Source organism: Daphnia pulicaria, chromosome 2 (genome assembly GCF_021234035.1).
Source record: "Daphnia pulicaria isolate SC F1-1A chromosome 2, SC_F0-13Bv2, whole genome shotgun sequence".
Classification (NCBI taxonomy): domain Eukaryota; kingdom Metazoa; phylum Arthropoda; class Branchiopoda; order Diplostraca; family Daphniidae; genus Daphnia; species Daphnia pulicaria.
The window spans coordinates 99,406-114,333 of record NC_060914.1 but is presented as its reverse complement, the minus strand read 5'-3'; the positions used below and the strand labels follow the sequence as shown (position 1 = coordinate 114,333).

General features: G+C 44.1%; 1 protein-coding gene and 1 long non-coding RNA gene across 2 annotated transcripts; one reads left to right on the top strand and one right to left on the bottom strand.

The window, feature by feature from the left end:
* Window positions 1-5: 5 nt before the first annotated feature.
* On the top strand, window positions 6-14,040 carry LOC124326993 (CUB and sushi domain-containing protein 1-like). The gene is made up of 18 exons (XM_046785757.1): window positions 6-734; window positions 4,393-4,540; window positions 6,245-6,303; window positions 8,476-8,697; window positions 8,777-8,866; window positions 8,976-9,101; window positions 9,545-9,759; window positions 10,171-10,390; window positions 10,462-10,638; window positions 10,719-10,898; window positions 10,972-11,325; window positions 11,401-11,574; window positions 11,659-12,084; window positions 12,159-12,338; window positions 12,405-12,584; window positions 12,659-12,838; window positions 12,907-13,057; window positions 13,128-14,040. Exons 1-18 carry the CDS (start codon window positions 659-661, stop codon window positions 13,543-13,545), a joined length of 3,576 nt encoding a protein of 1,191 aa, XP_046641713.1. The 5' UTR covers window positions 6-658; the 3' UTR covers window positions 13,546-14,040.
* Window positions 13,743-14,465, bottom strand: LOC124327442. The gene is made up of 2 exons (XR_006916154.1): window positions 14,410-14,465; window positions 13,743-14,336 (listed from the first exon to the last, which is right to left on the bottom strand). It is a non-coding gene; the product is annotated as an uncharacterized LOC124327442 (long non-coding RNA).
* Between the last annotated feature and the right edge of the window lie 463 nt (window positions 14,466-14,928).

Here is a 14,928-nt window from a genome sequence, read left to right as displayed (position 1 = left end):
TGCCAAGTCGACTCGCCGAGTCATTCGTGAATGCGCAAAGGAAGAGCGAGTTGAGGAGGACAGGTGGCCTCATATGTAAGAACCCGCTGGGCTCTGCTGAGAAGCCAGGGCTTTGTCGTGCATGCTGGGCTTGGCTTGTCTAGTCACGCATACTAGGCAAGCATACACACACACACACACACACACACACACACAGAGTCAGCACTCGTAACACAGTTCCCAATGGCTATCGAGCTATAGACCAGTGCTCAGAGGGAAAGGTGGTAGCTGCTGCAACAACTTTCGCTTAGCCTCGCCATCAAAGGCGTCAGTCTCTCGCTCGCTACGGCCCAGTCGAGTTGTGTTCGCTGCGGCTCTCCGCCAGTTTATTTTGTATTCACCTCCTTATATTGTATTCTCGCCTTGAATTTTTTTTCTTTTTCTCACTAAAGTTTGGATTTACAGAGTGAAAGAAAGTTGAAAAATGCCAAGATTGATCATTTCGGTTTGACTCATTCTTGAGCATATTTTTTGCAAGTGTTATCAATTGACATCAGCAGTTGTTGTGTAATCTTTTGTGTCGAGTTCGAGACTCGTCCCCCCCCCCACTTGCTGGATTACTTGAAGCGAAAGTGGAGTCGATCGTTGTGATCTGCATCAACACGGATCAGACGGCGTCATGACACATTACACAAACCGCCAACGGCTAGTGCTGTTGCTTACCTTGGGATGGATTGCAACGATTCCAGTGATAGGTAACCATGCCCTTTTTTCTTTCTCATTCTCTTTTACCCTTTTCGTATGTACATGGCGGGCCTCGCCCATTATAGTACCTGAATGAAAAGGTAAATAGGTAAAAGGAACGATTTCTCACAAACTCAACCTTTCTTACCGCCAATCGATTTTGTTTTTCTAAATCCCGTATTTTGTACATAGTATTTCAAAACAAGTTTCGTTTCTACTTCTATAAGAAGACGCTGTCAGATGATGACATTTGCATAGGGCAACAAATGGATGTTTTTTGTGTGTTGCGTTGCACGACCGTTTGAATTGAAATTACGACGCAATCGAAACTGTTATCGGACATGGAATTGGGAAGTAATTGGAACGCCCCTTGAAAGTTCATTCAATGCCCTCGTCTTTTAGGTTGTTTTGTAATTTTATGCAGATGTCATCGACGAACCCTTAACGTGTTTTGCCAATTAGGACGATTACTACCAGAGCTATTCAGAAGTACCGGCGAACAAAATTCGTGATCTTTAACTTGACCGGTTTTCTGGTCTTTCAACACAATAATCCCGGAGTTGGTAAAAAAAGAAAAAACGTGGCCCTCTAAATGGTTCTAGACAGGTGGGCAAGGGGGACGCTCCGGCATTTTAAATGGGGTCACGTGTTTAGAGTACCGTGATGAAACTAACGATTTCGTATTTTATAAAGGGACAAGGGAGGGAGGAAAAAGAAAAAGATGGAAGCACAAAATCTCGGGTGAGTTGAAGATGAAGTGGCAGGCCAAGAGGGAAATAGAAGAAGAAATTGTTCTTCCTTCTGGGCCCATCAATCGCCCGTTGGCTGAGTCACGCTACACATGTGTTAACCGGAATGAGAAATCTCTAGCGGCTACCCTTAAAGCCGGTTGAATAATCTATCCGCTGGAATGAGAAGGAAGAAGACAAGGAAGAAGAAATAGGAAAGACTATCAGAAAATACCCACGGGGAGAGAGGGGACGATGTAGGTCATTAGGGCGGCATTTTCAAATACTACAACAGTGGATAACGTCCTGCCGCAGGTGAAAGGAAACCCAACAGCTTTGGTCACCATACACTAGTCAACAGCGACCGCCATTTGCAAGCGAAAGAAAAATAAAAATAATAACACCACAAAATCTTATTATTTTTCTTTTCAATTCTATTCCTGTCATGCTTCGATTTCTATAGCCCTTATATTGTGGGTCTCCTTTTCTGAACGCCTTTACGGATCCGTGATTGTGGCCTCCAAAAATTCCATCGGTCGCTGGTTTACCGTGTATTTGCAGTAAGGCTTTGATAATATTTACTTTGGCTGAAGAAAGAGTGACAGATAAAGAAATAGGGTTGCACTAAAGTGTCCATTCAGCGGATTCAACGTTGCGTGTCTGAACGAGAGCACTCGTCCTCGAATAACGAGCTATTCCGATATTTCTTTGACTCTCGCACTCTTCTTTTGTAACCCTTTGCTGTGGGTTTGCGCTAGGGGTTTTTAATCACCGCAACCGTTTTAAGAATTCAAGTCCCCAAATGGACAAATCATATCCACACCCACCTGTTGCTAGTGGAACGAAATAAGAGTCTACACGCTACATCCTTGATTAAAATGACGATAATAAATTCGAATTAAAAATTCGTGAACGGGAAATGGTCACCTTCCTACTGAAAACGTACTGCGCCTGTGGGAACTCGAAGAAAAACCTTGGAAACCCCCCAAAACATGTCCATGATTGCTCCGTTTCCCAACGACTGTCCCACCAAAAATGTGTTCCAAAACCTCCTTTTTCCCTAGTCGATTATAATCAATTTGATATCAGAATCGCCGTTGGAGAAGAATAATAATCGCAAACAAACAACCTCCACCACCAGCTCATTTTGAGGAAAACCTAAATAAATAGTGCACTTATTAGCGCACTTCCCGGAATATTATTATTTCTCGCCGTTTCTTCGGGGGTTTATTCCCTAGTCGTGCCGTGCCAGATGCGATAACATTAAGGTACATACTGTGTGTCCTCGCCTTTTTCCTTCAAGGACAGACGGTGCTGATGGCGTCATCAGTGCGCTGCTGGTCTGGAGTGATTGACGACTCACGTCCGACAGCTGGATATCAGGCATGCAAAAGAAACAAACACAAAATTTTTTTCAGGCTCAACACTTTCGAATCGTCAAAATAAAAGAACAACCAGGAAAAATATCAGCGAAGAATTAGAAAGGTCTGTCGGGGTTAATCGACCGGCAAAATCGACACGCAAAGCTCTCGCAGTCGAGAGAGAGAGAGAGATCACGGTTGTTTTATCGTATAGACGCAAGAGTGTCATTGTATGCATATAATACCGACGTCTCCGATCACGATTGTTTCCCGACGCTGCCGTCTTTTTAACTATCCACAAAAGGAAGAATTATATATTTTTTTTCAACTCGTTTTTCTCATACTCACGTGCCGTGCCCTTTTCCCACTTTTGTTGAAGCTTCACACGGCGAAAAGATTATTATTATTTTTTTTTTTTTTTTACGAAATTAACCAAAAGAGCAAAGAACCATAAAGAAAATCGAAATAACGACGGAAAACGGGTGGAGCTGTTTGAATGTTTTGTCTATTTTTATCGCGCGGCCTCTCATCAAAATCCTCTCGTTTCCGCCATTTGTTCCATGGCCTTCAGATTTTCGTTTCTCGTTTTGTGATTGAATTTCTGGGACAGGTAGAGACCGTGATAAAGAAACTTGATAAACTGAAAAAAAGAAAAAAAGCACCGAAGAAATAAGTCGGTCGATGTGCGCTGCAGAGCTTTCGTCTTTGTGTGGCGTGCGCACAATAATCTTAACTCTTTTAACCATGTCGTCGTCTGCGTGCGTTATTTATTTGACCATTGTGCTGGGAGAACTCACGCTGTCTATCAAATTCCCGAAACCGGTACATCCATCTTGATGAATCTTCCCTAACCTGTCTGTCATTTCTGTTCCTCCGCTTTTTGATTGCTGCAACCGCTGGTGTTCATATCGTTCCAGACGTCGTGGTCCACTGCCGAAAAATAATGACGACCAATTTTGTCTTTCATTGGAAAGTCTCGATTATCGAGAAGAGAAAATCACCGTGTGTCAATTTTTCAACTCCTTGCGCTGCTGCAAGTGGAGAGGGAAAAGAAGTCAAGAGAATTCTTGAGTTATTATAATGTACCGTTGTAAATTTTTCATGGCGCAACGTCATAACAATGTGACGAGTACAAGACCCCGAGTGCTGACTGCTACCTGTGCGATTGCAGGTGCTGATGCTGCCCGTTGCGTCGGCTGTACTATATTCCTCGACAGCCGACTGGCCTAGTTTTATCCTTGACTCATTCAGCGTTTTCATCACCCGTAATGACTGGCACACATTTTTTTTTTCTTTTTACAATAATATTTTTATTCGTGCAACGGCATCGACTAAAATCGGCCATTGCCTCGTCTCAGCGTTTCGGACGCCCAGCGGTGTCTTGTTCGTATGTTGAAATTTCTCACGGAACGAAAACAAGGGAAATGTTCTTTTTCTTTCACCGCCCACATTTATTGTATTTTGTACGCAATGACACCTTTATTCCCATTATTAAATTAATTTTGATCCCATTGTGAAAGAACAAACAAAACAAATAATTGTGAATGACTTTTTTTTTAATTGGAATCACGCACGATCAGGTGGCCTGCAGTGCGGTCCACCACCGGCACCGCTCAATGCCAAGATGGTGTTAGGAGGATCAGACCAGATCAGCGACGACCCAAATCAACTGCACGGCGCAGCGGCCTCCGTCACCTACGTCTGTGATCCAGGATTCGAATTGATCGGGTAAATAATTCATGACATCTCTTTCGTGAATGATCGTGATGACTTTGTATGACTCACCTTCTGTTTGTATGTCTTTTTTTCGATCTCAATTCTTTGGTGGCCTCGGCTCTTATCTCCTCGTCCATCATTCAAATTAAAAACGCTAATATTATGCCAACTAACGATCGAAATCGGGGGAAAAAGAAAATAGACAATTGGACCGAACGTGGCTGGCATGTCGGAATCTAACTCTCACGCGACAGATTGCTGCCTTTGTTGAATTGGATTATCGATTGTGTAACGGAAGAGAAAGGTTCCATATAGTTTATTGTGATCCCTACCCCGCGTCCATGCCATTTGCCTTGGCTTTTCTAGAAAACGCGAGTTGAGGCCCTTATTATACTGCGTATGTCCTCTCGTGCTCACATATGGAACAGTTGATGCATATGCAAATCTCGTCACATGTCAAAAACGCAAAGGCCGGGAAAGCATATCGAGATGCAATGGCCGATGGAGTCGACGCAAACAAAAGCGACAAAAGAAATGCGGGTTGGCAACGATTGGATTCCATTTTCTTTTCTTATATTTGCCTGTTGTTCATCCTTTCTTTTGCGCACTGGTCGGTTGCCTGAACCCATGGAAGAAGACTGATCGACCGCGTGAAGTGAAAAGCCGTCATTAAAAAGCACCTCAATCGCGTCAAGTGATTCTCCAAATAAAAGATAATGACGAGCAAATCGTAGATGAGAGAAAGGCTACTACGACTACCCTGGGCGAAAGAAGAAACGGCTGAGAAAAAAGAAGAGGAAAAAGAAAACAATCAACCTCATCACGACAATAACCCCAAAGTTGTTCGCTATAGACAAACGAGCGAAATAGCTGCTAGACGGTGTGAAAGTTTTCAGATTTTTCCTTAGAGTTTTTTTTTTCTCTTTTCCTTTGGCGTGTATGATTTCGGTTAGCAACGGAACTTTTTATTTTTCGTTCGTTCGTTCGTTCTTTTTTTCGGCGTGATCACTTTTACTTTTTCTGGCCGGGCGGAGACGAGAGAACGATCTCCAGCTCCATGATCTCATTGCCAACGAAGGGTGTACCTAGTGGGGGAGGTGGTTCTCTTTTTCTTTCTTTTGGCGTTCATTCGTTCGTTCAGCTTCTAAACGCGCCGTGAAAAAGGAAAGTGGGACCGCTGTGTATGTAAGTTCTCCAACCTCTCTCTTTCTTTCTTTTTCCTTCTTTTTTTATCATCCGTCCTCCCTTCGTCTTTTCATTCGTCCCGACCGAACGTTCACTAGAAAAAAGAAGGGCCAAGAGGAGGTCAACCCACGTCTATAATATTCACAGCAGTTGTTGTTTTTTTCTTTCTTTCTTTTTTCGTTACTGCCTTGTCCCTTTTTATACATCTCCCTTTCGCTTGCATTTCCTTTCGTTTTTCTTCTCTCTCCACATGTTGTTGCGTGCGTGCATTTACCAGTTGTTTTCCATATTCTCGTTCAACAGCCGAATTTAGGCACATGCGGTGAAAGGTTTTTTTCCCCTTTCTTTCCCGAAAGAAGTCTTTCTCTTTTTTTACGTAGGTACTGAATGTTGTCATTCGATCTCTGCGTCGGTTGAATTCCCCCTTTTTTTTTTTCGTTATATTGTGTTGTATATCTACGTGATCTATTGTTGGATTTTACAGCTTGTTTCACATGTCTTTTTTTTTGTTTGTTTTTATCTTCCGGTCAGGAACCCGACCATAAGCTGCGGCAGTGACGGCCGGTGGCAAGGAGACATGCCCATCTGCGGTAAGAAAGTCGACACCTTTTTCTTTTTCCTTTTTGTTATTTCCGCGACAGATTCTCCACAGTTTGGATTTCGTACTATATGTCCTTTATTATGTGCTGATGCCAACGCCTTGGACGTTTTTAGAACCGATTTCAGGGCCGATTGAATAAGGTCGAATGGCGGATTCACATTGGATGGAATAACTAGTTTTTCCATGGAAATGTTTTGAATAATAACACGGGAGAAAAAAACAAAAAAACGAACGGAGAACGATTCTGTTATTGGGCCAAGAAAACGCGCTGATTTCGTCATCGGGGCTAGTCTGGCGAAGGAGGGGGGAATTACAAATTGTAATTTTAAATTAGTACTAAAAGCCAAGGATAAAGACAGAGAGAAAGAGGAGGATAGAACTGCCAAAAGTCGTGACGAAACTTAGAGTCTCTAATTTTTTTCTCCTTTAGACCCCCGTGACCATAAAAGGTGCACCGTTGCATTATTGTCAAATGTGATGGAACCCCGAACCCTTCACAAACAACTAAAAAAAAAAATCAACGACAGCGGGAAGAAAGAAAAAAATTCATAATGATAATAACGAGTAGCGTTCACCACGCCCCCGACCCTGCGTGACTCAGCCACCTCTAACAACCGCAGCATTTCGTAGACGGGCGAATTATTTAAATGTACCCGTTTCACTTTCTTTCTTTGGCTACCGAGCCAACTGACATTAGCGAACCCAAATAAAGAGCCAAAGTTGGCATGAAAATCAGAACCAAATGAGAAGAGAGAGAGAGAGAGATGGCAACAAGTCGAGCGAGTTTCCATTTCTTTGGAGGAATGAGAGTCACGGATGAGATTGTCATCACCGCGGATCAAGGACGGGCCACACTTGTTCGTTACAGTTGGCCCCTTTTTTGGGCGGGTTTTTCGTTCGTTCGTTCGTTTTTTTTTATTTGTTGCGCAAACGGGGTTATTGTAATGGAGAAATGAACGAAGCTCCCTCCCGGTCAGGTAAAGAAGAAAACAATTCGGCGTGGGTTTCTGTTTACGGGAAATTTTGGATTTCGTGACGTCCGTGAGTTTACGGCTATCGCCGCCGTCTCAGTCCAAATGAGCGAGACATTGTTTTTGAAACTAAGCCACTTATTAGTAGTATACGTAAGGGAAAGAGAGTATCACTTATTGTGGAAGGAAATTTCTTTCTTATCTCATTTTCACGTTCGGCGAAGGGCTATATACAACAGTTTCACGCTGGGAAACGTGTGTCGTACACCTTCTGTTCTTTTCTCTCCTAGCTGTTTTTTTTTCCCTCCCACTCTTCTCTCGTCTATGCCGCTTTTTCTTTCACGCCCGAAAGCCGTGAAAGTTTCTTCGTCCTCCCCCTCACAATTTTTTTGACTGGAAAACAAGACATACCGTGGTATCGCGTGGGCTCTTTTTTAGATTCTTTACCTTTCTTTTGTTCGGAATTTGTCGTATTTCTTTCTTTTTTTTTTGGTCTGCCGTGTACACACGAACTTAACGGCCAGAGAAAAAATAGAAAGGAGAGGGTGAAGTTTTTGTGCACAGTTTTATGAAAACAACAAAACAAAATATCGAATAGAAACCCCTCGGCCTCAGGTTCTCGTTTTGTTACTCCGCTAAATCAACTGTATTTAGCGAAAAGAATGTCCCACAGACTTGGTTCACCCAGCTGACCGGGATCACAGCAGATCGTTAGCGTGTTTCAGCGAACAAGAGAAAATTGGTGGATTCAATGAAAAATAGAAATAAAGTGGAGGGGAAGTTTGCTATTATCGCAGTGCATTGTATTTCCTGGACTTGCAGGGTTTTTTGTTGGTCCTATTGTTTTGATACATGCGGTAAACTCAGTTTAATTATACGCAACTCCACCACGTTGCCTCAATTCCTCTTCCGGGAGAAATTGCGTGTGAAGACTCGTTTCGAGGAAAGGAAGCGCGGCAGATGTTCTTGTGGCTATTGATTGATATCAGACCTACATCTAAAGAAATCTCGAATGAAAATGGGTATATACTTTCCCGTAAATATTGCAAGCTTTAGTGGTCCTTCCAGCTCATCGGTTGCGCAATGGGAGATTGAAGAAGAAAAAAGAGAAAACCAAACGGGAAAAAATGTTAAGCCGGATTTGTTGTGTGTATACAATTATTTCACGTGTATCTTTTTTTTTACGACAGCGACAAATGTGGCTTTGCGTAAGTCGGCCAACCAGTCCAGTACGGCGAGAGGTGGATCGGCCCTAAATGCCATAGACGGAGATCGCAGCACGTTCCACGATGTTGGCGGAACAGGCGGCCGTTGTGCGGAGACGGCCAAAGAAGCCAGCCCGTGGTGGATGGGCGACTTGATGAGACCTACGGCCGTCAACGCCGTTCGTGTCACCACCCGAACTTGTTGCGGTACGTAAATTCCGAGAAAGAATGTTGGAAATTTATCTTTCGCTTTATGTTGACGAATTTGATGTATTCCCGAAAATAGATTACAAACTACATGACCTGGAGATCAGAGTAGGAAACAATACGAACGCTCAACGCAACCCGCTTTGTGCCTGGTTCCCCGGCTCAGTTGGTACGTCTCTCTTCAAACCCGTTAATCATGATTGCTATTAACTGTTTAGCTTTTCTCTTTTCTTGGTTGTTCTCTAACGACACCATTCTTTTCAATTCGCCATGGACAGGTGACGCCGAAACCAAACTCTTCCAGTGCGCCAAAGTCCTAATCGGTCAATTCGTTTTCGTGCAAATGGTCGGTGTCGAGAGCAGTCTGTCATTGTGCGAAGTGGAAGTTTTCTCCGCTGGAGCAGGTAACCTATAGGCTTCTATAATACGCCGTAAATCAATGGGAATGAAAGGGTTTAGAAGTAGTAGTTGTTGTTGTTGTTCTCGACCGCGGGACTTTTTTTGTCCGATTTTTATTTATGCATCTCGGCCAGTTGGTGTTTGTACAAACTCAATTGTTTCAAACACGAGCCTTACGAATTGGTGCCACTGACCACATAATTTATGGCGGACTTCTTAAAATTTTTTTTTTCATGGAAACTTGTGTTTACAATTCCCGTTCACCTCAATCTGTTTCGATTTCCCGCCTTCTTCTCCTCCACCAATTCCTTCGTTTGAGCCCACTGGCGCTGAGTAACTCGTGCGGACCCTATATTCTACATTGATAATGACGACCAAGTCGATGACTATCATTTTCTTCCATTTGCACATTCCATTCTAATGAGCCTTTTCTGTGCATCTTATCAAGATATCCCGCGGGAGAGTTGCACCGACTCGGCCGCGCTCGACAAAGTGGTCGCCTTCAATCGCACTTGCTACGACCTGCAGCTGAACGAGGGCAACACATTTGCCAAAGCCAGAGACACTTGCATCAAGCAGCGCGGCGACTTGTGGAACAACGTTGCCAGGAGCACATTGGAGCTCATCACCCGTGAACTGGAGCGCAAGAAACACGCCATGAAGGTGAAACATTTTTTCCGTTGACTTGTTGTGGGGCGTTCCTCAACTGTTGACCGCAGAACAGTCAATGGACTGGCAACAGTAGCACATGTGCGGCCGTTTCACCTTATTTTTTTCCTCCTTTGTTGATTTTGTTCAACGTTTCTTTTTATATAGTACCGCAAAAACTTTCAACACTAAGTCGAATCGGTATTATAGAGAAAGTAAGCGGTTAATCTACATTGAAATCCCTCTTGGCGAATGCGGCCGGTCTACAATTTACCAAAGATAGCACCGCATACTAATTTATTCACATTTTGATGAATAGGGTGTCTCGGATGAGCTCGTAATTAAACGATGAAATTCCCGCAAGGCAGATTACAAGTTATACGTATAATCATGAATTAACGGACTCGAATTGTTTATTTGATTCAGTCTACAATGGTCTGGGTGGGTGCGCAAAAAGAGGCTTCCTTCACATCACGCACTTGGAGGTGGGTGACGGGCAATGTGGTCGAACGGCCACCGTGGGGCCGCGAGCAACCCAACAACTACAATGGCGAGCAGAATTGCGTCGTCCTTGACGGCGGTCGTGACTGGTTGTGGAACGACGTCGGCTGCAATTTAGATCAAATCCATTGGATTTGTAAATTTCGTAAGTGACAGTCGATTGCCAATAAATGCAGGTCAATTTCTATCATTTCAATTTGAATATTTATGAAACAGCGCCGCTCACTTGCGGTCATCCCGATCGACGAGTCAACAGCACCGTCGTCGGCAAAAGTTTCTCGATGGGGGCCACGGTGGAATATCGTTGCCCCACCGGCAGCGTGACTTTAGGCGCAACAACCCGATCGTGTCAAACTAATGGCCTATGGAGCGACGACTCGCCCACTTGCAAACGTAAGGCGTTATTATTATTATTATTATTAACTTTCTTGGCGAATAGAACCAAGTCTCATAATCATCCACTTTCTTGACAGACGTCGATTGCGGTCCATTGAAGGGCATCAAAGACGGAGAATTGGTCATTGTCGACGGCCGGACCACTTTCGGTGCTAGCGTGAAATACACGTGCGCCGAAAATTACACGCTTGTCGGAGCGAGCAAACGCAGCTGCGCCACACAAGGCAACTGGGAACCTGAAGAGCCCAAATGTCTTTGTACGTTTTTTTTTTTTTTTTACTTTGATCGTTTTATTATTATTGATAATAATTGTCACATTGTTTGATTTAGACGGACGGTGTCCGGAGTTGCCTCCATTTGAGCGCGGCTCAATTACCGTAGCGGGTCTCAACGCCAACGATACGGCCACTTATTCCTGCGATTTAGGTCATAAACTGGTCGGCACCAAGGTTCTCACCTGTCGGCTGGGCGGCATTTGGTCGGCCTCTCCTCCAGTTTGCCAATTTGTCGACTGCGGACCGGCACCGGAACCCGCTCACGGCTCAGTTTGGCTTGTCAACGGCACCACCACTTTTTCAAGTCAGGCCACCTATACTTGCGGATCCGACTATCGCCTGCAAGGACGGACCACTCGCCTCTGTCAAGAGGATGGCAACTGGTCGTCCACTTTGCCTACATGCAAACGTAAGATTAGATCTTGGCTTTTCCGATTGGCTTACTGGTTTGACATTTGAATTTTTTTTTCTTTTTCCAAACCAGTTATCGAATGTGAGGAGCCTGACATTCCAGCTGGCAGCTACGTCACAGGCACGGATTTCACCATTCACAGAGAAATTCGATACTATTGCGAAAAGGGTCACGTGATGAGTGGCGATTCCAGGAGAAAGTGCCTTCGCTCGGGGACTTGGTCCGATTCAGCACCGACGTGCACTTGTAAGTCATTTTTGTTGCTGTTGTACCTTGCGTAATTGTGTATCTATGACTGAAGGCATCATTTTTTGTCTAATGGGGACACAGATGTCGATTGTGGAGCATTGACCGAAATCGCCAACGGGCAAATCGCCTACACCAACGGCACGACTCATCTCGGAAGCGAAGTGTTTTATAATTGCGTTCAAAACTATCGATTGGAAGGATCTTCGCCGTCACGAACCTGCATGGAGGACGGTAAATGGTCAGGCGTAGCGCCTCAGTGTCGTGAAATTCGTTGCCCGATGCCAGAGCGGCCCGACGGCGTTGTGCTTAGCATTTCCAGCTCGGATCGCTTGCGCGCCGTCACCTTGTTGCGCAACACTGATCGCGGTGAAGCCTCTTCCAGCAGCACTTTCCGCATCGGATCGAATGTCATCTACAAGTGCGAACGAGGGTTCCGGCTCGACGGCCGCAATTCCCGCGTTTGTGACGAATCTGGCCAATGGACCGGAGAAGTTGCCGTCTGCACATGTAAGAAGACAATTGGACATTTTATGCTGCGCTTATCTAGGTCGATTTCTAATCCTTTTCCTTTTGATTGGTAGATGTCGATTGCGGATCGCCTGAAGAAACTGCCCACGGAACCGTTAGCCTTCCTGGCAATACGACTTACTTGTCTTCTTACGCTCAGTATGTTTGCGAAGTTAATTACAAGCTGGAAGGGTTTGAACGACGAATGTGTCTAGAAAACGGATCGTGGAGTGGATCTCCGCCAAACTGCAAAGGTATTTTCTTGCCTCGGCAATTTAGTTGTTTTCGTAGAATTTCAACTTTATTTTGTCATTGTGTAGAAATTACGTGTGCTGCTCCAGCGGCGGCTGATGACTCTGGCGTCTTGGTCACCGTCACATCATCGACCGTGGGTAGCCAGGCAGTTTATAGTTGCCAAGAAGGCCGACGACTTGTTGGCTCGTTGACTCGCAAATGTCTTGTCTCCGGTCTGTGGGAAGGCAGTCAACCAGACTGTGAATGTAGGACTTTGAAATATTGGCAATTTTTTTTTGGCTTCTTTGTCTAACATGTGTCTAATTGAATTTAATTTCAGGGGTGGACTGCAACCAGCCAGAAGAAGTTGAAAACGGCCGTGTATTCTTGGTTAATGGCAGCACCATTTTCGGTAGCGTGGCAGAGTATCATTGTCTGCCCACTTTTCAACGATCTGGACATTTCAGCCGGAAGTGTGGCGCTGATGGCCGGTGGGCTGGTCTCATCCCATTGTGCATCGGTAAAATTTGAATAGACTGTAACGATAGAATTTTAAAAAATGTATAACGTTGAACTGTATTTTTGCAGAAGAAGGCAAACCAATCCCTCCTTTGCACGACAACGGTTTGGACAGTTTGTCAGCCGGAAGACAATCCAGCGGATCCGGAGTCTGGATTGGTGTCGGAGCTGGAATCGTTTTGGTTCTCTTTGTCGTTATTGCTCTCTTCTATTGCAAAATGTAAATTGAATGTCATTTTTATGGTTAGACTATTTTCCAGTATGAAATTAATTTTCCTTTCTTTGAACAGGAAACGGGGTTCATGGATTTGGGCCGCGCCCAACGGCAAACAAAACGACTCGTCCGGAAGTAACAAGAAACCCCAGACGATAACGATGGTCCCACCTAACATCCCGTTGCCACCAACTCCGCAAACACAATTCACCAACCCCGTAGGCCATCAGCCAACTTATTCACATCACCAACAGATGCACACGCTTCCCGTCAGCCTGAACGGAAACAGCATCTACTCGAGCACTAACGACATATATGAGCAATTGCCCGGTGAAAACCATCACATGTATGATCTAACCTACGAGGACACGGCTAGTACCAGGAAGAATCGAGCCATACAGCCTATTCCAGTTTCCAATGGATCGCCGCCACCTTCACCTCTGCCGGGAGTCACGGTCAACGGCGTTACCGTTAACGGTTTCGTCATGGCTTAAACATTTGGTTTGCGAATTAGAAAACTTCTAGAGAAAGAGTCCCATCGATGGATTTCGATGGCTTGTGCTTTTTTTTTGTACATGTACATTCGAGATGTTATAACCATTAATTATTCTCTTATTCAAACCAATCGATATCTGCCGGAGCAGAGCTGTGATTGCACTATCAAAGGCATCGTTCCTTCAGTCTTTATTTGAACCACATAACTTGTACCAGCTCGTGGTCGAGTCCTTTTGAGCCTTAAAAAAAATCCTGGGATAAATGAAGGTTTATGATGTGAATAATTAATCCCTCTCCCCAGTTTGTGGGGTCAAGTGATTAACTGCTATTTTGACATTTTATTGTCTTCATATAAATACTTTGCTTGTTGGTTTCTGCACCTGGCTAAAAACAGCCCGGAAAACAGCAGTTAACTTGTGTTGTAAATAAGAAACGACATTGATCTGTACGGCATGCGTTGAAATAATTAAATGTACAATTGATATCAGATTGAATGATGCATTTCGACGTTGGAATCCCTTGAGATGAGAAGATATTTACCGATAGGGACTCGCTGAGTCGCTGCCCTCTTAGAGTGATTGGAACTAGGTAGAACTAAGTGATTGTACCTAGGAAGAATTTCGGAAGAGAAGATGGATGGCAACGTCGTATCCGCATAAACTCAGTTTTAGATAAATGTTTTCTTTGTTAGATGGCTCTCATGGTGTTTTTTTAGTTTGATGCTTGTTTGACGTTTGTTTTCGTCAGTGCGATCCTTGATGGACGATTAGAAAGTGATAGAGGTGACTGCCTATTCAAGATTACAATCAATTTATCCCACAGTTCTCACTCGACTCGACAGTGTTTTGCAGAGACGTAGATACCCATCAAATGTTATCTAGAGTCCTAAGTGGTTTGTGTCTCATGATGTGGCCAATGATGACAATGAGTCAATGTGGCTATGAAAAATTTCATATCATCTAGGCCATGGGTAATCTTCAGGTTTATTGACGGCGCGGAAGTGTCGATTGCCCACTTTTTGGGAAGGCTCGACTACGACGACGGTTCCGGACTCGTTTAAACTCTCTCAGCCAGTAAGTCATCAATTGAGTCGAAATAGCTGCCCTCTACTGCATTAGAATGGATAATCAAGGTTTGCAGTATTTCTCAGAGTTCATTCAAGCTAAAGTAGGGTAGATATTCTGTTATACTTATCACCACACTTAACACTATCGTCAGTCCTAACAAGAAATGTGAAGTATTAATGATTAGTGAACGAAGCGTCGTCTTCTGCTAGTTTGTTTACCTAAAGTGGTCTCGCCATCTGCTATTCACATTGAAAACTATCACAAAAATATTTCCCGCCAAGGTTGATTTTTTAAATTCAGCAGTTCGTTTTCGTA